Genomic DNA, 12076 nt, shown 5'->3' on the forward strand with positions numbered 1-12076 from the left:
CAGGAGATAGTTTGTTTTTGCGAAACATTAATGTTTGACTTCCAGATGCAGCTATGCCCTGTTGCCCAAAAGTAATGACTAGTTATCAGTAGTAACAAATGCTTTTTTCTGTAATGGAATGGATTACATGTGTATTTGTGCTGTTATATATAGTGTTTAAGTATAACTATAACAGGCAAGTTTGTATTTTTGTTTTGTTTTGTTGGGGGTTTTTTTATGGACACTGTTTTAAATGCATTTCATATAGTCCTTCCAATCACATCATATACTTTTTCTAAATATTAGCATTCTGGACTAAGATTTTTTTTGTATGTGTTTTTCCATATTAGAATCACTCAAGGTGAATACTCAGACAGAGGTCTTCCGTACGCTTGGTCTGGAGACCTACTGGACTACACCGCTGGATCCCGCCTCTATGTTAGACATCAGCACTTGGACTTTGAAGAGTGAAACTGCACTTAATCCCGAGGAACTACCAAAAGCTTTCCTTCAGCGCCTTTGGCTGCTTCACAAAGATGCCCGGAGTACTTGTTGCAAAACTCTGCAAAATGTGGGCAGTGACAAGAAGTCACCTGAGGAAAATTGCAATGATTCCAAAGAGGAAATCCAGCCTGTTGTCAACCCCCTTGATCTGGTTACAGCTGTCTTTCTGTCTTCCAACACTTTCCTACAGCAGGAGATGACTATGCGCATGATGCAATGCCACTTTGCTGTACCTCTGGTACTTCCCAACATAGATCCAGATGAACCCAGTCACTTCCTTCTTTGGCCTTTGAGAAGTGTCGTCAGCCGATGGTTCGCTCACTCTGTGAATGACAACAACAAAGTCCAAGAGGGAGATTTGGCAAGCACATACATGCCAATGGTTTCATGCATAAAGCTTGGTCATTGTGGGATCTCCAAGTCACAGGTACTAAACCATATCATGAGTGGGCCCAGATCTAATAGTGAAACATTTCTCCACAAAGGGTTGGATGGCGGGCAGCTGCCCCGAAGACTGTCCAATGGTCTGGTAGAGCTCGGATGGTATTTGCCTAGCGGAGATATCCAGAAAGATAATCTCCCCGTACCTATGGCAATCTCTAATCTACGAGGTGATGCCAGTGCTCATGAGAACTGCTTCAACCTTCTATGTCAAGCATCTTCCGTTGTTGTGATTTTTTGTGGAGATCTTAGAGAGAAGGAGAGACAGCTTCTTTTATCCTGCAAACGTATGCCATGCAAGCTCATAGTGATTGATCTGTCAGACTCCGAGATTAATAAAAACAGAGTCGTTGGATTTGTTGGTCTAAACCTTGAAAAGCACATGGGCTTGCCTGCAGGGTCTGTGATTTCAGGAAAAGCTTTGAATGAGAATGAACTGGCCAACAAGCTGTGTAACAGCTTGAAAAACCTGCTGCCAGATCAACTGAAACTTGTTTCCCTTGAGGCAGCAGCACAATTAGCAGTGGAGATAGGTCTGAATGTGGATGAAGGCTCAGTCTGTAAAAAGGCAATGGTCACAGTGGAGGAAGTCTTGAAGGGTTTAGATGAGGGATCATCTGAATTTAAGATGAAACAACTTCCATTACAGGGACCTCAGTGGAGCAGGTTGTCTCAACTTGAAAAAGAGGAGAGTAAGCAGAAAAAGGAAGGTAAAGAAATCGATCTCCAACTGCAACAAGAAAAGAAAGAAATCCTGGCTGAGTTGAGGAGCTACAAAATTACTCCATCCATGAAGATTTTCACTGATTCTCTTTTCACAGCAGATAAAGTTGAAAGGACTTTTTTTCTTAATTGGCTCAAGCTGAAGCTTTCCCTCATGCAAAGAGCAATACATAATGGTCCACCAGCTCTTTCTGCATATTTGCATGTAGAAAACACTGATGAAACACCTGAAAATTTGGATCAACAAGAACACTGTGTCAATGAGAACACAGAAGGCAGTGACAGTTTCTGTACAGATTCAACATTTGAGGAGGAAATGGATGTGCTGCCTGGAATTACTGAATTCCAAGTTTCTGAAAAAGAGAGTGCAGAAATGTCACAAGACAAAGAAGGATTTCAGTCAACACGCAACTCAGTCATAATGCAAGAATTAGATATAGCATCAAATGAAAAAGTTCAAAATGAAAAAATTATTGAAACCACACCGGGTTGTAATGAACAAATTCCTTCATCAGGCTCAGAAAGCCAATTATGTCAGTCTGAAGAAAATGGCACTGTGAGCCACGGCAGGAAACAGCAAGATGAACCTGAGGTGACAATAGCTATGCCAGAAGCAGATTCTTATTTCAAAGAACAAGCATCTCTTGAAGCTTCCTTTGAATATCAACTAGAGCCCTTCGACCTTGATCCATCTTCACTGGGGCTTGAGCACTTCCTGCGTGAAATGGGCTTGATCTTTGAGTTGACACACATCAATCCCAGCAGTGGAAGTCAGAATGTGCTGCGACTCCCAAGCCTGGCTGCTGACCTTCTTCTTTATGGGATCCCCCTTGAACTCATGGATGGAGATGCTAACAATATTCCAGCTTGTTGGCTAAGCTGTGTCTTTGCAGAGCTCAAACGCCGCCTGCCTAAAGAACAGTGCAGGACCCGAGTGTTGACCAACCTTGGTGTACACCACGCAAGGAATGCCGAGACTCTTTCTGCATTGTTTGGGGTGAAATTCCATGAAGGAAAGAAGAGATCAAGTCGAGGGATGCACATGCTTCTCCTTTGTCTTCCTCATGATCTCAGAGAGGACATGGGGTGTGATTTTCTTTTGTTACTTGATGTGGAGGGTCTCTGCTCAGTCCCACAAGATAACGAAAATGTGTTTGTCCACGACAGCACAATGGCCACACTTGCAATAGGATTGAGTGATGTTTTATTGCATAACATTTCCTCACACGGTGACTATGAGCTGGAAACAAATATTGCTATTATTGTCAGTGCTCTTCTCCGGAATAAAGAATGTGGCTCCATGCCAATTTGTGAACTACTGGTCCAGGATGTGGGCATAAATAGCATACTACAAGCCTCGCAGTTAGGGCGAGTTTCTGAGATACTGCAGCCGGAAAGTGATGGCATAGGAACAGGCAATGCTACACTGTACCCAGATGGTACTGCATGTATCAGTGGACCTTGGTTAAATACAACCCTTTCTGAACCACTTGATCCAGAATACAGTGAGGCAGTGCTACAGCTTAAGCGAGCCATTTTGAAAGCCCTGAAGAAGTCTGCTACTAAGACTGAAGCATCCAGTTTGTCTGACCTGATGAAACGGCTGTATGATGTTTGGAATATGATAAAAGGAGAATCATTCTCCATTGATCTGCAAAACACTGACATTGCTTTAGCATTTTCTTTATTGTGCACAAAGCTTTCAAAGTGGAACATAAGCTTTCTGGAAAACATGGAACTTTGGCTCAGAGGCGCAACAAAGAAAATCTTTGCCACAAAGGTGAAAGCTTTGGATACTACCGTCCAAAATGAGCTCCTGAGCAAGCTGAAAAGTGAAGCCACAGAGGAAGTCAAAGCACAGGTGGGCAAAATCAAATCAGCCGTACAAGCCTGCTTGATGGAAAACGAACCTCTTCAATCGAATGATGAAACATTCATGCCAATCCTTACCACTAATATGTGTAACCTTCAAGACAGAGTTACTGAAGAGATCATACAAAAGTTGGAAACAATCAGTGAGAGCCACTGTTCTTCTACACAGTTGGAAAAATTTCAGGCTTTATTGGAACAAGAGCAAGAGTCTGTGCTACAAGCACTAATAGAGAAAAGCAGGTCAACCAAAGTCCTTTTTCAAGATACAGAGCTGGAAGAAGAATTTGAAGCTGTGTGGACTAAGGCATTGTCCATATTTGACTTCAGGCCATCAAAAACTGATGATATTACTGCAAGGGTGATAGGTGTTCTGAGAGAGAATCTAAACAACCGTGGGCTCCACAAACACATAAAAAAGCTTGATTCCATTGGTGAAAATCAAACCAATGGCTTCCAAGTTTATGATGAGCACTTCGGATACCGCAGCAGATTAAAACACATGTTTGAAGACAACAACCGAGTGCAGAGGGTGAAAGCTCAACAGCTGGCATGCAGTATCATAGAAGAATACCACCAGTTTGTAGAAAATAAATGCAGCTTGCTAGCAGACTTCTCTGACAGCTACATTACAGAACTGCTGGAAAGTGTTGAAAAAGCTTTGGCGGACAACTCTTTGGAAATTCGATCTGTTTTTGAAGTGGATCTGAAAATTTATCTCTGTAATGCTGCAAGCCACGACTTTCAAGAACTACATGATCGCTTTGCGAAGGACAGAGAACTTTTGACGTGTATCAGCGCAACCAAGAGCATGCACTCAGCAGAGTTTATGTACAACTTCAGGAAGAGAGACCAGTGTCAGAGACTGGCCCAAACATTCACTTCAATGGTCTTTAAACCGACAGTGTTGGATTACGTAAACGGACCACTGGGGACAAATATTGCAGAAGAGATACTCAGTAAAACCCAAGAGTATCAGTCTCCACATGCAATCCACCAAAGCTTATTGGAGGAGTTGATTAAAGATGACAACTTTGAAAGTTTCTTGGAGTATTTGACTTCCTTTGACAACTTTAGACAGAGGAAGATCCAGGAGACCATGGAGGCCCACCTCTCTGAATCAACAAACATAAGTATATGGAGGCAACAGCGACTTGGAGAAATAGTTGGAAAGATATCTGCTGCAGTAAGCCAAACAACAGAGGGAGGCAGTGGAGTGCTGATTGACGCAAAACCTCTTCTAGAGATGGTGTGTCTGACTTTAGAGAGGGACGGGGATGTTGTTGTCGAAAAGGCCTCACTTAATGGGCCTCTCTTTAGTTTCACCACAGAATGGGACTGTTTTGTGAAATATTTGATGGAGTTTTTGGCTATAATGAGATTGAATCTTGTCCAGGAATTTTCCCAAAAAGTGGACGTCGCTCAACTTCTTGACTCCCTTTCTATTCAACCCCAAGAACGCCTGTTTGACAAAGTTCGAGGCTGTGACAAGAAATGTCCACTCTGTCAAGCCCCTTGTGATGAAGACACAGGACATGAGGTGCACAAGGCCTTACTCCACCGGCCCATAGGCATGCTGCCTTATGATCCATCTTCTGTGTCCTACATCGGCGGTCCTATAAGCATGACTAACGGGAACTCCGACCACAACAAGGACCACCAGGTTTCCATCACATGCAACAACCTGCATTGTCTCTATCCAGACTGGATCTCGTCCACTAATGACCAAAACAACCAGAAGACCAGTGATTACTGGAGGTAATGTGTAATTGATTATGGCTAGCCTCAAAATAATTATCTTTACATATTTACAGATTGTATTATTATTTTGTTAAAATACATGTTGTTGTTGTTTGATCCAAATCTGCTCCTGAACAAAATATGGTTTAATTCACAGGTATGTGTTGGCAAGGTTTAATGAGAAGTTTGCAGAAGAATTTGAGCGTGACCCTGCAAAGATACCCGTGGAGTGGATGAAGCTCACCCAGGAGGATGCCTTGGGCAGTCTGAAGTAACATTTTCTTTTCTGGACAGAGCTGCTAAAATTCTGCATTAATCTCTTGAAATTTAATAGTTATGTTAATCATTTGGATTTAGTTTTATAAGTCAAATGTTAGTTTGTTAATGACAGACCTAAAGTTATGGCAGCATAAAGATACTTCTACACTGCAAAGTCTCTGAGAATTTGAATCGATCTGGCGTCAAAAAATTATTAAGTGCATCTTTTCTTGGGTTGAACTGATTACATTTTTTTTAAAGCATGTTGATAACAAATATTTACCTGTTTTTGTCTCAATGCTGTTTCAATGAATAAACTAAGCTTGACTCAACAAGCTATGTTGACCATTGAAAAAACCTGTTATCCAGTAAAAACTGCAACTTGAAAAAGAGTAAAACTGTTGATCCATCATTTGTGTGGCTGTCATGTTATAACTTTTTGTTAATCTAGAATATTTCATGAATTGAATATGTCAAATGTCAAACATGCATAAGAAAAATGGAGATATATGTTTGTTTTAATTTGGTTTGTACTTATGCATAATATATTTCTTTTATGCTTCTTATATGTAAATAATTGTTTTTATCTCCACTACGAGGAGGAGTACATTGGGGAGTACTCAAACTTAACATTGTGAATTCTCACGGAGTGAGGTATTGTAATAGATTTGCAGGTTGTGACGTGTATCACAATGTCATAAAGTTGCATTTATAAACTTGTCTTAACTCTCCTGGTGCGACAGCAGTGCCTCTTCTTGTGTGAGCATGTTTAGACAAATGTTCAATGTGAACCCAAAAGATTTCTAATAGTCATTAGAAATACATCTAATCAATTAAGGACTTTGTATTTAAATTAAAAATGATCTTAAAAAAGCTTCTTAGAGTGTGTGTGTGTGTGTGTGTGTGTGTGTGTGTGTGTGTGTGTGTGTGTGTGTGTGTGTGTGTGTGTGTGTGTGTGTGTGTGTGTGCGCGTGTGTGTGTGCATGTGCACGAGCGTGAGCATGTGTGTGTGCGTGTGCGTGAGAGAGACGACTGTACAATCAGTGATTGTAAAGACTTGAATATTTCAAAAATCGTCAGATTGTAATCCACATTCCCATCCCACATTATTTTAAACTGAAACTTTTCTATTCTCAAAAAGCTTGGTTTTCTCTATTTCATATAGCACATTTATTAACCTGCCACTGTTGTTGTCTGATGTATCTGGTGCATCGGTATGATTGGTATGCCAAAAATGAAAGGAACTTTTTCACGTGCAAAGAGAAGCATTAAGTGTTGGATTGTAAAAATATACCTTGATTAAATCCATTAGTCTTTCTTCAAATCAATAAAAAAAATACTGGCTTTTGGCTGCTAAAGTTTTTTGAATAAAGCCACATTTGCTTTGTAGGTTCTCGGAACTCATTTGGCAAACGCTGAGTAAATAGCTCCTTTAAATGAAAAAGCAAATTAAGCTTCTCCATAACCAATTTTACCTTCATCCAGTGTGACTAAAACAACAACATATTGCATAACAACATATACTCAAAGGGAGCAGAAACATCATGATCACACACAACTGAGAGTCCTAACATGAAAAAATATCAGATAAATGCTAAACTATGAAGAGGGACAAGTCAAGCAATGAAATCCACAAGAGGGCAATGTTGGATGGCAGAATCTTTGACATCTCACTGAGACGAAATACCAAGGTTGAACAGCAGTGTACCGCTCTACAAACCCACTGATTCTTTTATAGCTACACCATTTACAGTATTAATTGATTAAAATATTGCTGCTTAAATTGTTCATATTTTATTCAAGCTCACTCAGAAAACCAAACGCTTACATTTGGAACTTTGGGTGCCTGCATACACTTTTCTTCAGTATATTTTAGCTCTGACATTGTATGTAAAGGGTATAACATGCTGTTTTTATTATTCTTATTCTTATTCTTATTCTTATTCTTATTCTTATTCTTATTCGTTTTCTTTTTCTTATTCTTATTCTTATTCTTATTCTTATTCTTATTCTTATTCTTATTCTTATTCTTTTTCATATTCTTATTCTTATTCTTATTATTGTTATTATTAATAGTAGTAGTAGTAGTAGTAGTAGTAGTGTTGTTGTTGTTGTGAAATATGCACTGCTTTTCATTGTGATCATTATTTTTGGTTGCAGAAGTGTCTAAATGCATCTCATATATGTCTCTGTACAATTATCGAGGGGAAAAAAGCTGTTTTCTTTTCTCTGATTGCCTACCAACTGACATAATTCGTCCTCCCTACTCAGTTTTATCATACATGCTGACATTGGTTCATTCATGAGCATTTGCCACTAAATACATCACACAAACAAAAACAGAAATGCTGGCTGTAAAGTCATATTTGTTGTTGATGTGAAGTGTGGTTTCATTCTCTATAAACAATTGATTTTATCCAGATCAAAATTGTTTTATTTCACATTGTGAACAGTAATGCATTTATCAAACCTCTGTCATGTGTATTTTAACTGCCTCCACTGTTATTTTTTTCATGGATGAATCACAGTATGTTCCCACTTGTAGCCACTTGAAGAAAATGAGATTCAAACGCAGCATGTGCCACAAACAGCCAAGTTACAGAGCAGTGTGAGGTTGCAAATCCCGAATCCTCAAATAGGCCATTTGTTTGTGCTCTGCAAATACACCACAAAATTATCTCTGTGTTTAAAAGACATGTTTTGTCTGGTTCTTATGGTTGATTAAAAAAACACCCATGAGACTAAAACAGGAGGACCAATATTCCAGCACAAAGGCTCAAGGATAGCAATAATTGTGAACATGAATTGCAACAGATTCACAATGTCACAATGGCTCTTCAAGTGGAATGAATGCACACAAATGGTTTCAAAAATGAAACCGCGCACTTTTGTCTCGCAACAGTTGTCTTGAGTACTGGGGATTAGTCCGAGTGTGTGCGTGTGTGTGTGTGTGCGTGCGTGCGTCACAATCTCAACCCACTACTCACGCGCTTACTGGTTTCAGAAATCCTATTTGATTTGATCATGAAACAAAATCCATGACTACAGATGAGAGACGGCAGTCTTTTATAGCTACCGCAATACTGCTGCTGACCCTGACCCTGCATTTTGCCGTACTCCTGAATATGACACTGACATAACTAAGCACCTCCTATTGGAGTATAAATTATCATTCTCATGAAAGTGCAAGCCATTTTTTTCATAATCACTTTTTTTTTATTTATTTTTTTTTATTATTTTTAAATACTTTACAGTCATTTCAATTTGCTGTTATAGAGAAAATAGAAAAGTCCAACATATCCACATGAGCAAGCAGGTGTGTTTGCGACTGTGGAAAGGAAAAACTCCCTCAACAAGGAGAAACCTTTGCAGAAACCAGACTCAGAGGTGGCGGCATTCTGCGGACCGGTTGGGGTGAGAGGATAGAGGAGAGGAGAGGAGAGAGACAGAGAAAGGCTTGGTGAAACAAAATAAATACAAAAAATACAAAATACAAAATACATACAATACCCTTGTTAGTGCTACATACATTTTTTTTTTTTTTGATAATACATTAACCACAGTGATCTAAATATTTTCCAACTGCCATGAGATTAAGACCAGCCTGAGCAACAACAGAGCAAAAGACCTAAATAATGACAACAATTATAACAAAAGCAAAAACAAAAAGGACATAGAACAAAAATAAATAAATAAATAAATAAATAAATAAAACAAACAAACAAACACAACAACAACAAAAGCAAACAACAACTTGGTTTTGATAATTAACAGAACAATCTCGTCAATGAGGAGTGGAAGTGTGTGTGTGTGTGTGTGTGTGTGTGTGTGTGTGTGTGTGTGTGTGTGTGTGTGTGTGTGGTTTGTCCTCTGGATGTGAATGGAACTGTTGTGGGGGGGGCCCGCAGCACCACCCCGGAGCCCAAGGCCACCAGGGCCGGACGCCGCCACTCCGGCACCCAGCGACCCACCGGATCCAGGGAGGCCCCGATAAACCACCCCAGAGAGCCACGCCCCAACCCGGAAGGCACCAGATGGAGCGCGCAGAGAGGACCCCCCCCCCCAGGCCAGAGGGGCCCACAGGAGAAGGATAAAGGGTGCAGAGCCCCGGGCCCCGACCGAGCCGCCAAGCCAAGACCGGCCAGTGCAGCGCCCCCAGGCCACGCGGGCAGGGAGCCCCCCCGGCCCCGACAGCGGAGCCCGCCGCACCCCCGGGGGCCATCCCCCCACCACCCCCCCAACCCCCGGCGGGACAGAGAAGGCCCCAGCCGCCGAGCCCCAGACCAGCCCCCCCCCCCCCCAGACCAGGAAGAGTGAAGGCCCAGCCAGGCCCGGCTGGAGGACAGCCACCCTCCAACCCCCAGGAGCCCCAATTCTCCCCCCCCATCCCCATCACCTAAGCCCAGCCCACCCACACACTCACACCCAAGCATACGCATACACACACACAGACATACATACACACCCACACAGATACACACACCAAGCATACACATACACACACAGACATACATATCTACATATATACAGACATACGTACATACATTTATTTGGTTGGGAGGGGGGGTGCCCCCCACTCCCCAGGCCGCCAGCCAGGCCCCCACCAGGCCACTACGGGATCTCGTCCTCCACCAGTCCAACTGTGAATAGGGAGGGAGAACCACTACCCAGCCCCCCCGGAGGTGCCACGCCCGAGCTAGCGTGCCCCCGTACTCCAGCCGCACTCACCCCGGAACACGGCGGGACCACAGCGGGAGGTGCTGGGGGGAGCCCCCACCCCCCCCCCCCCCTCCACCCTGTGGGGTGTTGGGTGCATGTGGATGTGTGTATTTGTGTTTTGAAGAGGTGGTGCAATGTGTGTGTCTAGGGTGTGGTTTAAAATTGAAGGGTAGCGGGGGCCCGGGTGTTCTACCGCTGCCCAGCGGCAGAACCCCGAAAGCCAGCTGATCTCCTCAAGACCCTGCGTGCCTAAGTGTAGTTAAAATTGTGGGCGGCGCAAAGTCGGGGGAGGGGCAGACCACAGTTAGGTGGCCTGGACCCCCCCACCCTAGGCCCCGTCCACTGGCCCCTATTGTTGAATGAGGTAAGGTGAGGTAAGGTAGGAGGGGCTGAGAGGGAGAAGGTCCCCCAGTCGCTAGGACTTAGCCCAGCTGGACCCCCCGCGCCATCCCGCCCCACCCCGAAGTGGCCGGCCTGGAACACGGGGACCAACACCCACTCCGACAAGGCACCACAAGAGGACCCGGACAGGAAGCCCCCCCCCACCCCACCCGACGGCCGAAGAGCAGAGTCTAAGACCCGCATGGCCCAGCACGAGCCCGGCCAGAGGCCAGCGGCTAGGGAGCGTAAACCCCCCCCACACACTCACATACTCTCATACACATACACACACCCATACTTATATATAAATTACACACCCCCACACGCACATACACCTACGCTCACATTCACCGTCCCCCCACACACACAAACACACGTAGACACTTACACACACCTACCCATACAGACCAATCCACACTCGTATCCCCCCCCCCCCCCCCCCCCCCCCCCCCCCCACACACACACACACACACAAACACACACACACACACCCGGCCCCTGTCCCATAAAACCCGCCGGGGGTCATCTCCAGTCAGCTGTCCATCCAAACCCGGAGCCCCTACTGCCCTACATCTCCCCCTGATCCAGGGATGAGCGAGACCCGGAGCCCGGCAGCAGGGGCCACCCCCGCCCCAGCGAGGGGAGGGAGGCGGAGGGAGGACCCACCCCCGGCGCCGCAGCGGGCACCCCCACCAGGACCGGGAGGGCACCCAGCCCCCAAGGCCCCGAGGCCCCACACCCGTTTTTCATAATCACTAACAGTGTGGTGGTTCAGAAGTAAGCCTCAGTAAGCAATGTTGTTCTGTGGACAGTGTGAGCACACTTTAGCAAAGAAGGGTGTTAACCAAACAGTCTGTCTGCCATATACTTCTGTGTGCTACATACAGAACAATGATTAACAAACTGCTTCTGAATGAACTTTGGAACAATTTGAAATTCTCTGCAGCCAATCACATGTCTTCAACCTTCTCAGCCGATCATTTGAGAACAACAAAGAGATTATGTGAGAGATTTACCTCTCCACTATCCATAGAGTCCAGTGTTACAGCACAAATGAACACATTTGGGTCCCGATATAAATGTATTTTAGAACTCTTGTAATTTTCCCGTTTTGGCTGATCTTTCAATAATTCATCTAATAAAATAATATTTAAGTTTAAAAATATACACATAGCTCGTTATGTAATGTAGCTTACATAAAATGAAGCAACTAATCGCATGTAGCTTCAACCAGTCACAAACACTGTTTAGGCAGAAGTAATTCTGTCTAGCTGATGTTTGCAGATCATCATTTTATTTTAAGTAATTTGCGACCAACAGGAGGTAAAATGGCAGGGAGCTGGGTTTTCTTCATTTACAATGTCACACAAGCAGAAGTTAAACAAATATCAACATTTGCACATATCTTTTTTCAACTGTGCTCAGTCGACTGCTTCTTAATGCTCTGACCATATTGACATCA

The 12076-nt window shown here is 43.5% G+C and overlaps 2 protein-coding genes across 2 annotated transcripts; both read left to right on the forward strand.

The window, feature by feature from the left end:
* Positions 1-415: 415 nt before the first annotated feature.
* LOC308137330 (up-regulator of cell proliferation-like) lies at positions 416-2588 on the forward strand (the record flags this gene model as incomplete). The annotated part of the gene is made up of 2 exons (XM_080505971.1): positions 416-1753; positions 2541-2588. 2 exons carry the CDS (start codon positions 416-418, stop codon positions 2586-2588), a joined length of 1386 nt encoding a protein of 461 aa, XP_080362097.1.
* A 680-nt stretch (positions 2589-3268) lies between these two features.
* Positions 3269-5531, forward strand: LOC308137337 (interferon-induced very large GTPase 1-like; the record flags this gene model as incomplete). Its single annotated transcript, XM_080505984.1, has 2 exons — positions 3269-5274; positions 5414-5531. 2 exons carry the CDS (start codon positions 3269-3271, stop codon positions 5529-5531), a joined length of 2124 nt encoding a protein of 707 aa, XP_080362110.1.
* Between the last annotated feature and the right edge of the window lie 6545 nt (positions 5532-12076).

This window comes from Blennius ocellaris (genome assembly GCF_963422515.1).
Source record: "Blennius ocellaris genome assembly, chromosome: 2".
Lineage (NCBI taxonomy): Eukaryota > Metazoa > Chordata > Actinopteri > Blenniiformes > Blenniidae > Blennius > Blennius ocellaris.